General features: G+C 41.5%; 1 protein-coding gene across 1 annotated transcript; it reads right to left on the reverse strand.

Moving 5' to 3' along the window:
• Positions 1–2,275: 2,275 nt before the first annotated feature.
• LOC130281579 (V-type proton ATPase subunit e 2) lies at positions 2,276–24,783 on the reverse strand. The gene is made up of 4 exons (XM_056528927.1): positions 24,588–24,783; positions 10,933–10,980; positions 8,427–8,546; positions 2,276–2,995 (listed from the first exon to the last, which is right to left on the reverse strand). Exons 1-3 carry the CDS (start codon positions 24,689–24,691, stop codon positions 8,453–8,455), a joined length of 246 nt encoding a protein of 81 aa, XP_056384902.1. The 5' UTR covers positions 24,692–24,783; the 3' UTR covers positions 2,276–2,995; positions 8,427–8,452.
• Positions 24,784–25,225: the final 442 nt, after the last annotated feature.

Consider the following 25,225-nt stretch of genomic DNA (forward strand, 5'->3'; position numbering starts at 1 on the left):
TGTACACTGCCACTTAGTTTACTCGAGGACAAGGAACCTCCATCTTTGATCGGTGAGGCCCCCAGCAGTCAGACCCCAACTGATCAGCTATCCTTTGAATAGGCAGTAATGTTTCATTTTAGGACATTTTCTTAAAGGGGTACTCCACTGGGAATTTTTTTTTTTTTTAAATCAACTGACGCCAGAAAGTTATACAGATTTGAAATTTTACTTCTATTTCAAAATCTTAATCCATCCAGGACTTATCAGCTGTTGTATGCGCCACAGGAAGTTATTTTCTTTTTCTGTCTGACCACAGTGCTCTCTGCTGACACCTCTGTCCATTTTAGGAACTGTCCAGAGTACAATCAAAACCCCATAGCAAACCTCTCCTGCTCTGGACAGTTCCTGACATGGATAGAGGTGTCAGCAGAGAGCACTGTGGTCAGACAGAAAAAGAAAATAACATCCTGTGGAGCATACAGCAGTCCTGGATGGATTAAGATTTTTAAAGAGAAGTAAATTACAAAATCTCTAACTTTCTGGTGTCCGTTGATTTAAAAAAAAGTTTTCCAGTGGAGTACCCCTTTAATTATTCTCCACATTCAGATATTTTTTTCTAATATGAGAAGGGATTATGTATGTATACACGACGCGTTCAAGAATAAATCTGTGGAACGCAAAAATGGACCAGTTGTCTGTTTCGAAAACCGCTCTGATTTTGGTGGTAAAAATGGCCTGTTACCATGGACCCTGACTGTGGTTATGTGTAAAATCTCTATACTAAAGTCTCTAAAAATACTAAAAGCAAAGTCCTAAGGCAGGAATTTGAAGGGTAGCCCCAGATATCCATTATGGATTGTTACTAGGGATCGACCGATATCGTTTTTTTTAGGGCATCAATGCACTGCAGTGGCTTTTGCGGGGCCATAGGCCGCCGCCACCACCCGCTTCTCTCCCCCTACCTGTCCGGGTGGTCCGGGCCATCCATCCTTCCTTCCTGTAGTGTCTGGCGGCATTCCGGGTGGAGGGTGAACCGGTCCGGGCTGTCCTTCTCCGGGGGTCCTCTTCTCCACTCCGGGCAGGCTCCGGCCTAGTTACGCAGCATAGACGCCGATGCGCAGTGACGCTCGTGCGCAGCGACGCACCTGACGTCACGCCGCTACGGGGAGACTGTCGCGGTGCGTGGGGGCGGGGCATTATCGGCAAGGTAATTGCCGATACTGATAATGCCCAAAAATCATGATTATCGGCCGATATCGGCCATACCGATAATCGGTCGATCCCTAATTGTTACTGCATATTTTGTCGAAGTTTTGGTTCTTGTTTTACCCCATTCAATGGGTCGAACGAGTCCTGGATTGACAACACATTTTCTATAGCAAACAACATGTCACTTATTCCTCTATTTGTGATATGAACCACTGTTGTGTGGTTCATATTCCCATTAAAATCAATGGGGCACGTGCTGCTCTCTTTTGAAGCCAGTTATAAATGCCAGAATGCACTCCATAGAGCACAATGTGAAAATGCCTCAGATGTAGCAGAGCTGCTAATAAACATTTCAGCTGTACATGATCTGGAGAGTTTGTAAACGCACGCGCGCACGCAAGGCGATGGGAGTGGCGGCCGTGGGGTTTGGCCAACCCCCGCAGAGCGCACATAGCATTAGGAACTAAATGTTCAGACCGCAGGCCAGTGGAGTACCCCTTTATTACTCCTAAAATGGGAGCATCTGTCCCTGTTGCACCTCATTTCATCACACATGCCAACCCAGCACCATTCATGTTCATGCCCCACGACACAAGTGTGATAAGACTAAGTGACTCCTGTTCAGACTGGACTGCAACGTTTTGGTAGCGATCATTTCCTGTACCCGCCACACAAGTAGCAGCGAAATGCCCAAGATCAGCAAAACATGGCTACCTTTTATCCGAAAAAACTGCCACTCCCGTTCTACAGGTTGTCTATGGTATTGCGGCTCGGTCCCATTCACTTCTATTCCGCTGAGCTGCAGTACCATACACACTACCTGTTTTAGGAAAGTGGCGGCCATGTTTTTCTAATCCTGGACAACCGTTTTAAGTGAAAGGGAACAATTTTTACCTCTGTGGCCCCCCCCCATTTTAATTTAATGTGAATCTATCCTGTAATCTCATTGTTTCAAGCATCTGAGTAAAGTCACGCTTTGATTTACAAGTCTTGTGTGTTCTGTATTTATACTCTTATTGGGTTTACGCACAATTTCTCCATGTGCGCCGCCCGGAATTATTGGTAACCAGTAAAAACAATAGGATTTTGTCTTGTTATCTTTTATTGCACAGTCCAGAAATACACATAATAAATAAACTTTGCATGGCGGCGGAATCATTCACAGGGCCCGAGCCTCATCCACATTGGTCATACACAATACTAAATTTTGGCCATAGATCAGTGTTTTCCAACCAGTGTGCCTCCAGCTGTTGCAAAACTACAACTACCAGCATGTCCGGACAGCCGAAGGCTGTCCGGACATGCTGGTAGTTGTAGTTTTGCAAAAGCTGGAGGCCCACTGGTTGGAAAACGCTGGACCAGATAGACAATAGGGAAATCTATAACTTCTGTTTAAAAGAAATGTACTGTTGCCCATAGCAACCAATCGCAGATTTTATTTCACATCCTGATCTGTAATTGGTTGCTATGGGAAACAGTTTCTTTTAAACAGATGACCTAGTACAGCAGATTTATCTAAAAGGTTGGCTTTGTTGCCCATAGCAACCAATAAGAGCGCAGCAAAAAATGAAAGTTGCCCTGTAATTGGTTGCTATGGGCAACAAGACAGATCTTCTATTTTGACAGATAAGGCCCAGTTGACCGATAATCTGTATACTACACATAATATAATCACAAAAAAAAAAATCTGTCTGTTGTTGAACCCGGTTCACACACAACGTCATGTCAGGACGGAATGTTCTCAAGTAGTCCAAATAATATCGGGGTGCAGGAAGAAGAAGTGGACGACACATTGACGGGAAACCTACAATGGGAGAAAACACAAGTCACAGGTCCGATGTTAGTAGTAGTTAGTAGCAATATAAATGATGCATAATAAGATATAACATAGTCATGGACTAGTGGATCACTAGCTGATCGATGGTGGCGAGATCCCCAATCAAGAGACTGGAGGTGAAATGTCCCAGAGGGAATAGGAAGATACCAGTACAGTGCATGGTTATCTTTAAAAGTCCTGCGAAGGCCGGGCATGTGTGCTGTCCCCGCGGACGTCAAGATACGATAGGTACCGATACTTTTTTTTTTCATGTCATGTGACAGCAGAGGTGGCTGTAGACGTTATGAAGCCTTAGGTGAAAGTTGAACATGAGGCCCTCACTGACACCCATTAAGATGTCCCCAGTAGGTAGGTTGGAAATCCATTCCTCTATTTGGCAAAAGCCCCCACTAGTTAAGTTGAAAATCCATCCCCCTATTTGGTAAAAGCCCCCTGTAGTTAGGTTGGAAATCCATCCCCCTATTTGGTAAAAGCCCCAACTAGTTAGGTTGGAAATCCATCCGCCTATTTGGTAAAAGCCCCAACTAGTTAGGTTTAAAATCTATCCTTTCTATCAAATTAATAACCTGTTATATCAGGAAATGTACTGCAAGTCCCAAAATGTCCTTACTGCAAAGAAATGATGCATGTGGGGACAGTTTAGGAGAGAAGCAAAGTTATAGACTATCAGGGTTAAAGGGGTTATCCAGGAAAAAACTTTTCTTATATAAATCAACTGGCTCCAGAAAGTTGAACAGATTTGTAAATTACTTTTATAAAAAAAAATCTTAATCCTTTCAGTACTTATGAGCTGCTGGAGTTGAGTTGTTCTTTTCTGTCTAAGTGCTCTCTGATGACACGTGTCTCGGGAACCGCCCAGTTTAGAAGCAAATCCCCATAGCAAACCTCTTCTACTCTGTGCAGTTCCTGAGACAAGCAGAGATGTCAGCAGAGAGCACTGTTGCCAGACAGAAAAGAACAACTCAACTTCAGCAGCTGATAATTATTGGAAGGATTAAGATTTTTTAATAGAAGTAATTTACAAATCTACCAACAAGGAGAAGGAAATAATGTCCGCACTCACCATGCCGTAGAAAATAGATATGCTTTATTGAAGTCTTCAAAGTTCCATGTAGAAGCAATATCAAAAAAACACCCGGGTGCAGGGAGGGGGAGCTGCTCCTGGCAAAGAGACTAGGAGCGACTGTCAGGAACAACAGCACCGTTTCGCGTTATCCACGCTTCTTCCGATTCGAGGAACCGGAAGAAGCGTGGATAACGCACCCGGGTGTTTTTTGATATTGCTTCTACAATAGACTTCAATAAAGCATATCTATTTTCTACGGCATGGTGAGTGCGGACATTATTTCCTTCTCCTTGTTGGTAGATTATCAGGACTGCTACCTGTGTATGTCCAGCACCATATCCAGCCACACCCGGGAGCACTGATCAGATGTCTGCATAGTGGTTATTCAGCAGTGCCCACCCATTTCTTCCTTACTACTAATTTACAAATCTGTTTAACTTTCTGGAGCGAGTTGAGATATATATATAAAAATTTCCCTGGAATACCCCTTTAAAGCTCCGCAGCAACGACGGCTGTTATACTTAATCAAGTGAAATTTATTAGTACACAGTCAGAAATAGACACAACAGACAATATACTAAATATCACTAAGAATAGCTAGGGATCCCTATTCATAATAAATATGGTCATAAAAACAACACATATATAAGAGCATAAAATACAATGACAAACAAAAAGGGGGGAGGTGGTGGAGTGTGACCGCAATGGGATATCCTTGATGTATAGTTAATTATTCTGACGTTTCATATACGTACATACTTTATTCCAACAGCGCACACAGAGGCAGATTGATGTTGATCTATTGGGCTCGCTATGCGAACACAGCAGGCGGCATGTGTGTAACAAAGGTAGTGCTGAGCGGTATGACCAAAAATGCATATCACGGTATTTTTGCAAGTTACGGCGGTTCCATGGTATTTAACAGTATTACACCCCCCCCCCCGAGGAACTAATCATATATGACCCCCAGGCGCTGCTATATTTCTCTAACCCAAACACCCCCCCTCCCCCCAGACCGCGGCGCTTTAAAATGAATGAAATGTGGGTCGCCGGCGCTTTAAATTAATGAGATGTGGGCCGCAGGCGCTTTAAATGAATGACTTGTGAGCCGCCGGGGCTTTAAATGAATGAGATGTGGGCCGCGTCGCTGGAAACGATTAAGTTGCGAGCCGGAAGCTGTCACCTCCCCTTGCAAGCGCTAAAAGCCAGGCTTTTATCGCTTGCAGGGGGAGGTGACAGCTTGCCGCGGCTCACATCTCATTCATTTAAAGCGCTGCGGCCCGCATCTCATTCATTTAAAGCGCCGGCGGCCTGCAAACTCATCTGCGGCTGTTCATTCATTCAAGGGGGGGGGGGGGGGAGGGGCCTGACCGGTATTGCGGTATGGGAAAAATTAATATCGTGCAGAGAAAAAATTACGGTATTCGGTATGAACGGGTATACTGCCCAGCACTAAACAAAGGTACCTTAAAGGGGTACTCTGCTGCTCAGCGTTTGGAAAAACACTGTTCCAAAAGCTGGAGCCGAGAGCTCATGATGTCATAGCCCTGCCCCTCATGATGTTACACCCCGTCCCCTCAATGCAAGTCTATGGGAGATGGTGTGACAGCCGTCACGCCCCCTCCCATAGACTTGCATTGAGGGGGCGGGGCTTTGACATCACGAGCTCCCGGCGCGGGCTCCAGTGTTCGGAACAGTTTGTTCCAAACGCTGAGCAGCGGAGTACCCCTTTAACCCCTTAAGGACTCAGCCCATTTTGGCCTTAAGGACTCAGACAATTTAATTTTTACGTTTTCATTTTTTCCTCCTCGCCTTCTAAAAATCATAACTCTTTTATATTTTCATCCACAGACTAGTATGAGGCTTGTTTTTTGCGCGACCAGTTGTCCTTTGTAATGACATAACTCATTATATCATAAAATGTATGGCGCAACCAAAAAACACTATTTTTGTGGAAGGTTTTGTTTTCACGCCGTACAATTTCTGGTAAAAGTGACATGTGTTCTTTATTCTGAGGGTCAATACGATTAAAATGATACCCATTATTACATACTTTTATATTATTGTTGCACTTAAAAAAAATCACAAACTTTTTAACCAAATTAGTACGTTTATAATCCCTTTATTTTGATGACCTATAACTTTTTTATTTTTCCGTAAAAGCGGCGGTATGGGGGCTCATTTTTTGCGCCATGATCTGTACTTTTTTTGATACCACATTTGCATATAAAAAACTTTTAATACATTTTTTATATATTTTTTTTTAATAAAATGTATTAAAAAAGTAGGAATTTTGGACTTTTTAAATTTTTTTTCATTCACGCCGTTCACCGTACGGGATCATTAACATTTTATTTTAATAGTTCGGACATTTACGCACGCGGCGATACCAAATATGTCTATAAAAAATGGTTTTTACGCTTTTTGGGGGTAAAATAGGAAAAAACGGACGTTTTACTTTTTTATTGGGGGAGGGGATTTTTCACTTTTTTTTTACTTTTACTTTTACATTTTTTTACATTTTTTTTTTACACTTGAATAGTCCCCATAGGGGACTATTCATAGCAATACCATGATTGCTAATACTGATCTGTTCTATGTATAGGACATAGAACAGATCAGTATTATCGGTCATCTCCTGCTCTGGTCTGCTCGATCACAGACCAGAGCAGGAGACGCCGGGAGCCGCACGGAGGAAGGTGAGGGGACCTCCGTGCGGCGTTATGAATGATCGGATCCCCGCAGCAGCGCTGCGGGCGATCCGATCGTTCATTTTAATCGCAAACTGCCGCAGATGCCGGGATCTGTATTGATCCCGGCACCTGAGGGGTTAATGGCGGACGCCCGCGAGATCGCGGGCGTCGGCCATTGCCGGCGGGTCCCTGGCTGCGATCAGCAGCCGGGATCAGCCGCGCATGACACGGGCATCGCTCCGATGCCTGCGGTTATGCTTAGGACGTAAATGTACGTCCTGGTGCGTTAAGTACCACCTCACCAGGACGTACATTTACGTCCTGCGTCCTTAAGGGGTTAAGTATCACAGCTGTCATCATAGTTACTGTGGAGCTTTAACCCTTATAGTCCACACCATTGGTCTATGCTACCTATAACTTTGCTTCTCTCCTAAACTGTCCCCACATGCATCATTTCTTTGCAGTAAGGACATTTTGGGACTCGCAGTACATTTCCTGATAGAACAGGTTATCGATTTGATCGAAGGGACCACGTTCATACATCAGCTGTTTACTATATTTAACCCTTGATACCATTTAGTCAACCCTGTATTTTATTTTTACTGACACTACTATGGCGATACAGGTTGTGGGCTTTGAGTCGCCGCCCTGTTCTTTTGTGTCTATTTGCATTTCGTGCCTTTTGGGTGGTACCAGAGAAGACACTCGGCAATAGAGTGGGTGAGCCGCGTTCTTTTTGTTTTCTCTACATGTTTTGTATATGATGCGTAGGGACTGATGTACAGACCTTATACAGCAGTGGTCTTTAAACTGCAGACCTCCAGCTAGTTGCAAAACTACAACTCCCAGCATGCCCGGACAGCCAACGGCTGTCCGGGCATGCTGGGAGTTGTAGTTTTGCAACAGCTGGAGGCACATTGTTTGGCGACCACTGTTGTACATTGACACTCAAGCCTGTATATGGATGGACTCATGCACTCTGCCGCCATATGGTGCCCTTCCTCTAGTGACATGTGATGGAGGATTACACAATTTGATAAAAAAATTCAATTAGGGAATTATTATAATAATAAAAAAAATAATAAAAAATGCGCTTTACGGGTATGTTCACACGTACACAATCTGCAGTTTTTGTTGCTACCCATTGACTTAATCCACAGCAGGTTATGTATGTATGTGTGGATATAGGGGGAGATGTATTAAAACATGTCCTGAGGTAAAGTTGCCCAGTTGCCCATAGCAACCAATCAGTTTCATTTTTGCTTCTTTCATTTTTAACAAGACCTCTGAAAAATGAAAGAAACGATCAGATTTTTTACTTTTACTGACATTACATATATAAAACAGCGCCCCACTATGGCCATGAGGCCTTCGGGGGAGATGTATCAAAACCTGTCCTGAGGTAAAGTTGCCCAGTTGCCCATAGCAACCAATCAGATCGCTTCTTTCATTTTTGAAAAGGCCTGTGAAAAATTAAAGAAGCAATCTGATTGGTTGCTATGGGCAACTTCTCCTCTGGACAGGTTTGGATAAATCTTCCCCTTCATCTTTTAGATATTTTTCTTATCAACCAATACTAAAGTGCACCGGAAAAAAAAGCAGTGTGTGAACGAGGCTTTATGATGCTTGACTACATTACCTTCTTAGCCTGGGATTCCAGCCTCTTCACTCCCATAGGAATCGCACGTACCATATTGTGTCATTCTTCAGCTGTGGTCCGAACAGAGGATTGACCTGAGATAAGATGGTCACCAGCCAGCTAGGGGGGAAAGAAAGCACATCGGTATGATAGCATCTATTATCAGGGGTTTCCACCTGCACAACGGTGCATTGTAGTCTTACAGTATTTCACTATATATATATAGATAGATAGATAGATAGATAGATATGAGATAGATAGATAGATATGAGATAGATAGATGAGAGAGAGAGATCAGAGAGATGAGATAGATAGATAAAGAGATGAGATTAAGAGAGAAATGAGAGAGAGATGAGAGAGAGAGAGATGAGAGAGAGATGAGAGAGAGATGAGAGAGAGATGAGAGATGAGAGAGAGAGAGATGAGAGAAAGAGATGGGAGAGAGATAGAGAGAGAAAGATGAGATAGAGAGATGAGAAAGATGAGAGATGAGAAAGAGAGATGAGAAAGATGAAAGAGATGAGAAAGAGAGATGAGAAAGATGAAAGAGATGAAAGATGAGATGAAAGAGATGAGATGAAAGATGAGAGAGAGAGATGAGAGAGAGAAATGAGAGAAAGAGATGAGAGAAAGAGAGATGAGAGAGGGACAGAGAGATGAGAAAGAGAGATGAAAGATGAGAGAGAGAGAGAGATGAAAGAGATGAGACGAGATAGAGAGAGATGAGAGAGAGATTAGATAGATAGAGAGATGAAAGATTAGAGAGAGATAGAGAGAGATGAGAGATAGAGAGAGATGAGAGATAGAGAGAGAGATGAGAGATGATATATATATATATATATATATATATATAGATAGATAGATAGATAGATAGATAGATAGATATAAATAAATGAATGACCGGGCGATAGAGAAAGCTGGGGAATGGGCTATACGACTTCCATTTAGCCCATCCCCCCCCCCCATTTCATATCCAATCCCTCCCATTTAAAGAGTACCTTTAATGATCTGGTTACATTTTATAATCCCTCCAGGTCACTGCCCCCATCATTATAAACCACCCCCTGCCTTTACTTTTATTATTTGTTAGATTTCTACCTTGATATTGCTCTGTATTTTCTACTCAGTCTCAGTCAGATTCACAGACTGGGAAGGAGCATTCCCCAGCAGGTGTGACATCATCTGAAGACATACAGGGGAGAACTTCCTCCCTCACTCTGCTACACACAGCCCAGAGCAGTTCAGTATGAGATGAGCTATGATTGGATAAGGCTGCACACACACCTCTCAGCACTCCAGACTGCATTTCCTGATTTTGGACTTCTTCCAGGCCAGCAGAAGTCTTAAAGGGGTACTCCGGCGCTTAGACATCTTATCCCCTATCCAAAGGATAGGGGATAAGATGCCTGATCGCGGGGGTCCTGCCGGTGGGGACCCCCGTAATCTTGCACGCAGCACCCCAGTTAAAATCAGTCCCCGGAGCATGTTCGCTCCGGGTCTGATTACCGGCGACATCATGCTTCCGCCCCCGTGTGACGTCACGTTCCGCCCCTCAATGCAAGCCTATGGGAGGGGGCGTGACAGCTATCACGCCCCCTCCCATAGGCTTGCATTGAGAGATGGATTGGGGATAAGATGTCTAAGCACCAGGGTACCCCTTTAAGTCTGTGCAAGAGATGGGGGGACATGTGCCTTGGACAAGTAGGGAGACACCTAGTGGCAGCTTTATTAAAACACAAATAAAACATGGAAAACTTCATTTTTTTTAAACAAATCACATTAGAAAGATTTTTTTATTTCCCATAAGGAGTGCAATAGCATAAAATAGTTTTAAATGATAGGGCCCATTTAATGTTCATTGAGTGAACACGAAATGTAGGGGATTAAATAGGACACAATAGTCGCCAGCGACTGAGCAGGCAATCACAGAATATCCCTAGGGGCCAAATAGACTTATAACAAAACGCAACAACCATGGTGCAATTACAATATATCGAGCAGGCCTAATAAGTCATGTGATTTGTGGTAAAGTCACGTGGCAAGAACCCCGGCTTTAAGAATTTTATATGTAAAGTGATACAAAGACTTATTCCAAGGTTAAAGCCGTGTTCACACGTGGCGTGTAATTAGTGGTATTGCTGCTATTTTCCGCCACTGTCACCACAATTTTTCCAAAATTGCTGTAAAAATTGTGCACATTTTTTTACTGCAGTTTTGGAAAATAAAGTATCATTCATTAAATGCCCCATGTGAAAACAGCCTAAAAGTGATGACCGATCCAAGGAATAGGGGATAAATAGCGGATCAGTGGGGTCTGACTGCTGGGGAGGTCAATTGTCTCCCAGAGTGAATGGATCGACATCTGAGCATTTCACTCTGTCCTGATCAGTGGGGGTCCCAGCAGTCAGACCCCCCCCCCCCCCCCCCATCAGCTAGTTAGCCCCTATTCTGTGAACGGGAATTACTGAATCTTGCAATAATCCGTATAAGAAAAGCCGATACTTACAACAGATAGCAGCAGATGGCGGTAGTGACCAACATGGTAATAATGACCCTGCAAGAGGAAAAAATAGAAGACGTCCATAGGAAGGCTCATTTGATGACATCATACAGATACACATGACACCATACATGACACCATACAGATACACATGACACCATACAGATACACATGACACCATACATGACACCATACAGATACACATGACACCATACATGACACCATACAGATACGCATGACACCATACATGACATCATACATGACACCATACAGATACACATGACATCATACATGACACCATACAGATACACATGACATCATACATGACACCATACAGATACACATGACACCATACATGACACCATACAGATACACATGACACCATACAGATACACATGACACCATACATGACACCATACAGATACACATGACATCATACATGACACCATACAGATACACATGACATCATACATGACACCATACAGATACACATGACACCATACATGACACCATACAGATACACATGACACCATACATGACACCATACAGATACACATGACACCATACAGATACACATGACACCATACATGACACCATACAGATACACATGACATCATACATGACACCATACAGATACACATGACATCATACATGACACCATACAGATACACATGACATCATGCAGATATACATTACATCATACAGATATACATGACACCATACAGATACACATGACACCATACATGACACCATACAGATACACATGACACCATACATAACACCAGATACACATGACACCATACAGATACACATGACATCATACATGACATCATACAGATACACATGACATCATACATGACACCATACAGATACACATGACACCATACATGACACCATACAGATACACATGACACCATACAGATATACATGACATCATACATGACACCATACAGATACACATGACACCATACAGATACACATGACATCATACAGATATACATGACATCATACATGACACCATACAGATACACATGACACCATACAGATACACATGACACCATACAGATATACATGACACCATACAGATATACATGACATCATACAGATATACATGACATCATACATGACACCATACAGATATACATGACACCATACAGATACACATGACATCATACAGATATACATGACATCATACATGACACCATACAGATATAAATGACACCATACAGATATACATGACATCATACATGACACCATACAGATACACATGACACCATACATGACACCATACAGATACACATTACACCATACATGACACCATACAGATACACATGACACCATACAGATACACATGACACCATACATGACACCATATAGATATACATGACACCATACATGAGACCATACAGATACACATGACACCATACAGATATACATGACATCATACATGACACCATACAGATACACATGACACCATACATGACACCATACAGATACACATGACACCATACAGATATACATGACATCATACATGACACCATACAGATACACATGACATCATACAGATATACATGACATCATACATGACACCATACAGATATACATGACACCATACAGATACACATGACATCATACATGACACCATACAGATACACATGACACCATACAGATATACATGACACCATACAGATACACATGACATCATACATGACACCATACAGATACACATGACATCATACATGACACCATACAGATATACATGACACCATACATGACACCATACAGATACACATGACATCATACAGATATACATGACACCATACAGATACACATGACACCATACAGATACACATGACACCATACATGACATCATACATGACACCATACAGATACACATGACATCATACATGACACCATACAGATATACATGACACCATACAGATACACATGACATCATACATGACACCATACAGATACACATGACATCATACATGACACCATACAGATACACATGACACCATACAGATACACATGACACCATACATGACACCATATAGATACACATGACATCATACATGACACCATACAGATACACATGACACCATACAGATACACATGACATCATACATGACACCATACAGATACACATGACATCATACATGACACCATACAGATACACATGACATCATACATGACACCATACAGATACACATGACACCATACAGATACACATGACACCATACAGATATCCATGACATCATACATGACACCATACAGATACACATGACACCATACAGATACACATGACATCATACAGATACACATGACATCATACATGACACCATACAGATACACATGACACCATACAGATACACATGACACCATAGAGATATACATGACATCATACAGATATACATGACATCATACATGACACCATACAGATATACATGACACCATACAGATACACATGACATCATACAGATATACATGACATCATACATGACACCATACAGATATAAATGACACCATACAGATATACATGACATCATACATGACACCATACAGATACACATGACACCATACATGACACCATACAGATACACATTACACCATACATGACACCATACAGATACACATGACACCATACAGATACACATGACACCATACATGACACCATATAGATATACATGACACCATACATGAGACCATACAGATACACATGACACCATACATGACACCATACAGATACACATGACACCATACAGATATACATGACATCATACATGACACCATACAGATACACATGACACCATACAGATATACATGACACCATACAGATACACATGACATCATACATGACACCATACAGATACACATGACACCATACAGATACACATGACACCATACAGATACACATGACATCATACATGACACCATACAGATACACATGACACCATACAGATATACATGACACCATACAGATACACATGACATCATACATGACACCATACAGATACACATGACACCATACAGATACACATGACATCATACATGACACCATACAGATACACATGACACCATACAGATACACATGACATCATACATGACACCATACAGATATACATGACACCATACAGATACACATGACATCATACAGATATACATGACACCATACATGACACCATACAGATACACATGACATCATACAGATATACATGACACCATACAGATACACATGACATCATACAGATATACATGACACCATACAGATACACATGACATCATACATGACACCATACAGATACACATGACACCATACAGATACACATGACATCATACAGATATACATGACATCATACATGACACCATACAGATACACATGACACCATACATGACACCATACAGATACACATGACACCATACAGATACACATGACACCATACATGACATCATACATGACACCATACAGATACACATGACATCATACATGACACCATACAGATATACATGACACCATACAGATACACATGACATCATACATGACACCATACAGATACACATGACATCATACATGACACCATACAGATACACATGACACCATACAGATACACATGACACCATACATGACACCATATAGATACACATGACATCATACATGACACCATACAGATACACATGACACCATACAAATACACATGACACCATACATGACACCATACAGATACACATGACATCATACATGACACCATACAGATACACATGACACCATACATGACACCATACAGATACACATGACACCATACAGATATACATGACATCATACAGATATACATGACATCATACATGACACCATACAGATATACAAGACACCATACAGATACACATGACACCATACAGATACACATGACATCATACAGATATACATGACATCATACATGACACCATACAGATACACATGACATCATACATGACACCATACAGATACATATGACACCATACATGACATCATACATGACACCATACAGATACACATGACATCATACAGATATACATTACATCATACATGACACCATACAGATACACATGACCTCATACATGACACCATACAGATACACATGACATCATACATGACACCATACAGATACACATGACACCATACAGATACACATGACATCATACATGACACCATACAGATACACATGACATCATACATGACACCATACAGATACACATGACATCATACATGACACCATACAGATACACATGACATCATACATGACACCATACAGATACACATGACATCATACATGACACCATACAGATATACATGACACCATACATGACACCATACAGATACACATGACACCATACATGACACCATACAGATATACATGACATCATACAGATACACATGACATCATACATGATACCATGCAGATACACATGACATCATACATGACACCATACAGATACATATGACATCATACATGACATCATACATGACACCATACAGATACACATGACATCATACAGATATACATTACATCATACATGACACCATACAGATACACATGACCTCATACATGACACCATACAGATACACATGACACCATACAGATACACATGACACCATACAGATACACATGACATCATACATGACACCATACAGATACACATGACATCATACATGACACCATACAGATACACATGACATCATACATGACACCATACAGATACACATGACATCATACATGACACCATACAGATACACATGACATCATACATGACACCATACAGATACACATGACATCATACATGACACCATACAGATATACATGACACCATACATGACACCATACAGATACACATGACACCATACATGACACCATACAGATATACATGACATCATACAGATACACATGACATCATACATGACACCATACAGATACACATGACATCATACATGACACCATACAGATACATATGACACCATACATGACATCATACATGACACCATACAGATACACATGACATCATACAGATATACATTACATCATACATGACACCATACAGATACACATGACCTCATACATGACACCATACAGATACACATGACACCATACATGACACCATACAGATACACATGACACCATACAGATACACATGACATCATACATGACACCATACAGATACACATGACACCATACATGACACCATACAGATACACATGACACCATACAGATACACATGACACCATACAGATACACATGACACCATACAGATACACATGACATCATACATGACACCATACAGATACACATGACATCATACATGACACCATACAGATACACATGACATCATACATGACACCATACAGATACACATGACACCATACAGATACACATGACATCATACATGACACCATACAGATACACATGACATCATACATGACACCATACAGATACACATGACATCATACATGACACCATACAGATACACATGACATCATACATGACACCATACAGATACACATGACACCAGATACACATGACATCATACATGACACCATACAGATACACATGACATCATACATGACACCAGATACACATGACATCATACATGACACCATACAGATACACATGACACCATACAGATATACATGACACCATACATGACACCATACAGATACACATGACACCATACATGACACCATACAGATATACATGACATCATACAGATACACATGACATCATACATGACACCATACAGATACACATGACATCATACATGACACCATACAGATACATATGACATCATACATGACATCATACATGACACCATACAGATACACATGACATCATACAGATATACATTACATCATACATGACACCATACAGATACACATGACATCATACATGACACCATACAGATACACATGACACCATACAGATACACATGACACCATACAGATACACATGACATCATACATGACACCATACAGATACACATGACACCATACATGACACCATACAGATACACATGACACCATACAGATACACATTACATCATACAGATATACATTACATCATACATGACACCATACATGACACCATACAGATACACATGACACCATACAGATACACATGACATCATACATGACACCATACAGATACACATGACACCATACAGATACACATGACATCATACATGACACCATACAGATACACATGACACCATACAGATACACATGACATCATACATGACACCATACAGATACACATGACACCATACAGATACACATGACATCATACATGACACCATACAGATACACATGACACCATACAGATACACATGACATCATACAGATATACATTACATCATACATGACACCATACAGATACACATGACATCATACATGACACCATACAGATACACATGACACCATACATGACACCATACAGATACACATGACATCATACATGACACCATACAGATACACATGACATCATACATGACACCATACAGATACACATGACATCATACAGATATACATTACATAATACATGACACCATACAGATACACATGACATCATACATGACACCATACAGATACACATGACATCATACATGACACCATACAGATACACATGACACCATACAGATACACATGACACCATACAGATACACATGACATCATACATGACACCATACAGATACACATGACACCATACATGACACCATACAGATACACATGACACCATACAGATACACATTACATCATACAGATATACATTACATCATACATGACACCATACATGACACCATACAGATACACATGACACCATACAGATACACATGACATCATACATGACACCATACAGATACACATGACACCATACAGATACACATGACATCATACATGACACCATACAGATACACATGACACCATACAGATACACATGACATCATACATGACACCATACAGATACACATGACACCATACAGATACACATGACATCATACATGACACCATACAGATACACATGACATCATACATGACACCATACAGATACACATGACATCATACAGATATACATTACATCATACATGACACCATACAGATACACATGACATCATACATGACACCATACAGATACACATGACACCATACATGACACCATACAGATACACATGACACCATACAGATACACATGACATCATACATGACACCATACAGATACACATGACATCATACATGACACCATACAGATACACATGACATCATACAGATATACATTACATAATACATGACACCATACAGATACACATGACATCATACATGACACCATACAGATACACATGACATCATACATGACACCATACAGATACACATGACATCATACATGACACCATACAGATACACATGACATCATACATGACACCATACAGATACACATGACATCATACATGACACCATACAGATACACATGACATCATACATGACACCATACAGATACACATGACACCATACAGATACACATGACATCATACATGACACCATACAGATACACATGACATCATACATGACACCATACAGATACATATGACACTATACATGACATCATACATGACACCATACAGATACACATGACACCATACAGATACACATGACATCATACAGATATACATTACAGCATGCATGACACCATACAGATATACATGACATCATACATGACACCATACAGATACACATGACATCATACATGACACCATACAGATACACATGACACCATACAGATACACATGACATCATACATGACACCATATAGATATACATGACACCATACAGATACACATGACATCATACATGACACCATACAGATACATATGACACTATACATGACATCATACATGACACCATACAGATACACATGACACCATACAGATACACATGACATCATACATGACATCATACAGATACACATGACATCATACATGACATCATACATGACATCATACAGATATACATGACATCACACAGATACACATGACATCATACATGACACCATACAGATACACATGACACCATACATGACACCATACAGATACACATGACACCATACAGATACACATGACATCATACATGACACCATACAGATACACATGACATCATACATGACACCATACAGATACACATGACATCATACAGATATACATGACATCATACATGACACCATACAGATACACATGACATCATACATGACACCATACAGATACACATGACACCATACATGACACCATACAGATATACATGACACCATACAGATACACATGACACCATACATGACACCATACAGATACACATGACACCATACAGATACACATGACATCATACATGACACCATACAGATACACATGACATCATACATGACACCATACAGATATACATGACACCATACATGACACCATACAGATACACATGACACCATACATGACACCATACAGATATACATGACATCATACAGATACACATGACATCATACATGACACCATACAGATACACATGACATCATACATGACACCATACAGATACATATGACACCATACATGACATCATACATGACACCATACAGATACACATGACATCATACAGATATACATTACATCATACATGACACCATACAGATACACATGACCTCATACATGACACCATACAGATACACATGACCCCATACATGACACCATACAGATACACATGACACCATACATGACACCATACAGATACACATGACACCATACAGATACACATGACATCATACATGACACCATACAGATACACATGACACCATACATGACACCATACAGATACACATGACACCATACAGATACACATGACACCATACAGATACACATGACACCATACAGATACACATGACACCATACAGATACACATGACATCATACATGACACCATACAGATACACATGACACCATACAGATACACATGACATCATACATGACACCATACAGATACACATGACATCATACATGACACCATACAGATACACATGACACCATACAGATACACATGACATCATACATGACACCATACAGATACACATGACATCATACATGACACCATACAGATACACATGACATCATACATGACACCATACAGATACACATGACATCATACATGACACCATACAGATACACATGACACCATACAGATACACATGACATCATACATGACACCATACAGATACACATGACATCATACATGACACCATACAGATACACATGACATCATACATGACACCATACAGATACACATGACACCATACAGATATACATGACACCATACATGACACCATACAGATACACATGACACCATACATGACACCATACAGATATACATGACATCATACAGATACACATGACATCATACATGACACCATACAGATACACATGACATCATACATGACACCATACAGATACATATGACATCATACATGACATCATACATGACACCATACAGATACACATGACATCATACAGATATACATTACATCATACATGACACCATACAGATACACATGACATCATACATGACACCATACAGATACACATGACACCATACATGACACCATACAGATACACATGACATCATACATGACACCATACAGATACACATGACACCATACATGACACCATACAGATACACATGACACCATACAGATACACATTACATCATACAGATATACATTACATCATACATGACACCATACATGACACCATACAGATACACATGACATCATACATGACACCATACAGATACACATGACACCATACAGATACACATGACATCATACATGACACCATACAGATACACATGACACCATACAGATACACATGACATCATACATGACACCATACAGATACACATGACACCATACAGATACACATGACATCATACATGACACCATACAGATACACATGACACCATACAGATACACATGACATCATACATGACACCATACAGATACACATGACATCATACAGATATACATTACATAATACATGACACCATACAGATACACATGACATCATACATGACACCATACAGATACACATGACATCATACATGACACCATACAGATACACATGACATCATACATGACACCATACAGATACACATGACATCATACATGACACCATACAGATACACATGACATCATACATGACACCATACAGATACACATGACACCATACAGATACACATGACATCATACATGACACCATACAGATACACATGACATCATACATGACACCATACAGATACATATGACACTATACATGACATCATACATGACACCATACAGATACACATGACACCATACAGATACACATGACATCATACAGATATACATTACATCATGCATGACACCATACAGATATACATGACATCATACATGACACCATACAGATACACATGACATCATACATGACACCATACAGATACACATGACACCATACAGATACACATGACATCATACATGACACCATATAGATATACATGACACCATACATGACACCATACAGATACACATGACATCATACATGACACCATACAGATACATATGACACTATACATGACATCATACATGACACCATACAGATACACATGACACCATACAGATACACATGACACCATACAGATACACATGACATCATACATGACATCATACAGATACACATGACATCATACATGACATCATACATGACATCATACAGATATACATGACATCACACAGATACACATGACATCATACATGACACCATACAGATACACATGACACCATACATGACACCATACAGATACACATGACACCATACAGATACACATGACATCATACATGACACCATACAGATACACATGACATCATACATGACACCATACAGATACACATGACATCATACAGATATACATGACATCATACATGACACCATACAGATACACATGACATCATACATGACACCATACAGATACACATGACACCATACAGATACACATGACATCATACATGACACCATACAGATACACATGACACCATACATGACACCATACAGATACACATGACACCATACAGATACACATGACATCATACATGACACCATACAGATACACATGACATCATACATGACACCATACAGATACATATGACATCATACATGACACCATACAGATACACATGACACCATACAGATACACATGACACCATACATGACACCATACAGATACACATGACATCATACATGACACCATACAGATACACATGACATCATACATGACACCATACAGATACACATGACACCATACAGATACACATGACATCATACATGACACCATACAGATACATATGACATCATACATGACACCATACAGATACACATGACACCATACAGATACACATGACACCATACAGATACACATGACATCATACATGACACCATACAGATACACATGACATCATACATGACACCATACAGATACACATGACATCATACATGACACCATACAGATACACATGACATCATACATGACACCATACAGATACACATGACACCATACAGATACACATGACATCATACATGACACCATACAGATACATATGACATCATACATGACACCATACAGATACACATGACATCATACATGACACCATACAGATACACATGACATCATACAGATATACATGACATCATACAGATACACATGACATCATACATGACACCATACAGATACACATGACATCATACATGACACCATACAGATACACATGACACCATACAGATACACATGACATCATACATGACACCATACAGATACATATGACATCATACATGACACCATACAGATACACATGACATCATACATGACACCATACAGATACACATGACATCATACAGATATACATGACATCATACAGATACACATGACATCATACATGACACCATACAGATACACGACATCATACATGACATGTAGGACTACAAGGTCCAGCATGCACACATCTGGTAGGTTAATGCAAAGCAGCTGATGCTCTAGATCGCAGCCAATGGCAGAACCCCAGCAGTGACGTCTATAGGGGACCCCGGCAGTGAAGTCCATAGGGGACCCCGGCAGTGACGTCTATAGGGGACCCCGGCAGTGACGTCCATAGGGGACCCCGGCAGTGACGTCTATAGGGGACCCCGGCAGTGAAGTCCATAGGGGACCCCGGCAGTGACGTCCATAGGGGACCCCGGCAGTGACGTCCATAGGGGACCCCGGGAGTGACGTCTATAGGGACCCCGGCAGTGACGTCCATAGGGGACCCCGGCAGTGACGTCTATATGGGGCCCCCGGCAGTGATGTCTATAGGGGACCCCGGCAGTGATGTCTATAGGGGACCCCGGCAGTGATGTCTATAGGGGACCCCGGCAGTGATGTCTATAGGGGACCCCCAGCAGTGATGTCTATAGGGGACCCCGGCAGTGATGTCTATAGGAGACTCCCAGCAGTGATGTCTATAGGGGACCCCGGCAGTGATGTCTATAGGAGACTCCCAGCAGTAACGTCTATAGGGGACCCCGGCAGTGATGTCTATAGGAGACTCCCAGCAGTGATGTCTATAGGAGACCCCCAGCAGTGATGTATATAGGAGACTCCCAGCAGTGACGTCTATAGGAGACTCCCAGCAGTGACGTCTATAGGAGACCCCCAGCAGTGATGTATATAGGAGACCCCAGCAGTGATGTCTATAGGAGACCCCAGCAGTAACGTCTATAGGAGACCCCCAGCAGTGATGTATATAGGAGACTCCCAGCAGTGACGTCTATAGGAGACTCCCAGCAGTGACGTCTATAGGAGACCCCCAGCAGTGATGTATATAGGAGACCCCAGCAGTGATGTCTATAGGAGACCCCAGCAGTAACGTCTATAGGAGACCCCCAGCAGTGATGTATATAGGAGACTCCCAGCAGTGATGTATATAGGAGACTCCCAGCAGTAACGTCTATAGGAGACCCCAGCAGTGATGTCTATAGGAGACCCCCAGCAGTGATGTCTATAGGAGACCCCCAGCAGTGATGTATATAGGAGACCCCCAGCAGTGATGTCTATAGGAGACCCCAGCAGTGATGTCTATAGGAGACCCCAGCAGTAACGTCTATAGGAGACCCCAGCAGTAACGTCTATAGGAGACCCCAGCAGTGACGTCTATAGGAGACCCCCAGCAGTGATGTATATAGGAGACCCCAGCAGTGATGTCTATAGGAGACCCCAGCAGTAACGTCTATAGGAGACCCCAGCAGTAACGTCTATAGGAGACCCCCAGCAGTAACGTCTATAGGAGACCCCCAGCAGTGATGTATATAGGAGACCCCAGCAGTGATGTCTATAGGAGACCCCAGCAGTAACGTCTATAGGAGACCCCCAGCAGTGATGTCTATAGGAGACCCCCAGCAGTGATGTATATAGGAGACCCCAGCAGTGATGTATATAGGAGACCCCAGCAGTAACGTCTATAGGAGACCCCCAGCAGTGATGTATATAGGAGACCCCAGCAGTGATGTATATAGGAGACCCCAGCAGTGATGTCTATATGGGGCCCCGCTTACCCTCTGTTAGGGCCTTTCGGGACGAACCATGGGGCCGCGATGCCAATGATGCCCCAGAAGGTGGTGAAGACGATCATGGGCACGGTGAGGGAGTGCGCCGTCATGTCTGCCCGGATCAGCGATCGGATAACAAATATCTCTTCTCCGAACCCTCCGATCCTTCTGTCACCTGCACTTCCGGCCGCTCTGCTCGTCTGCTATTGGCTGCCGTCCCTCCCCAGACTGATCCCATTGGCTGAGCCGCGTATAACGGATCCCCCCAGCATCACGTCCTCTATAGAGGGACCAGAGCTGTGGTTGTGAGGTGCTGCCATCTTGTGGTTGTATTGTATCACTACAGCTTCAATTCTAAACACAGTCTTAGCTGTTCAATGTATATTGCTGACACCTAGCGTCCATTCCAGGAATGGCAGCCCCATACAAAAACTGCCATTGACATAAGGCTGGGTTCATATCCGACTAGTTAAAGGGGTACTCTGGTACTAGACATCTCATACTCCATCCACAGGAGCAGAGATCACTCCATGCATATGGATTACTGGTGTGTGCGCTGGTAGCCCCGGGATTACTGGTGTGTGCGCTGGTAGCCCCTGGGAATAAGTTGTCTAATACCAGAGTACCCCTTTAATACAAATTAC

The sequence above is a fragment of the Hyla sarda genome, chromosome 7 (genome assembly GCF_029499605.1).
Source record: "Hyla sarda isolate aHylSar1 chromosome 7, aHylSar1.hap1, whole genome shotgun sequence".
NCBI lineage: Eukaryota > Metazoa > Chordata > Amphibia > Anura > Hylidae > Hyla > Hyla sarda.

What these genes read in the sequence shown, in the direction of transcription:
- LOC130281579 (XM_056528927.1), bottom strand. Translation starts at nt 24,691, where the DNA reads ATGACGGCGCACTCCCTCACCGTGCCCATGATCGTCTTCACCACCTTC. An exon ending in CCGAAAGGCCCTAACAGAGG is followed by an intron (nt 10,981 to 24,587) that starts GTAAGCGGGGCC and finishes TTCCTCTTGCAG; the next exon opens with GGTCATTATTACCATGTTGG. An exon ending in GCCATCTGCTGCTATCTGTT is followed by an intron (nt 8,547 to 10,932) that starts GTAAGTATCGGC and finishes TTTCCCCCCTAG; the next exon opens with CTGGCTGGTGACCATCTTAT.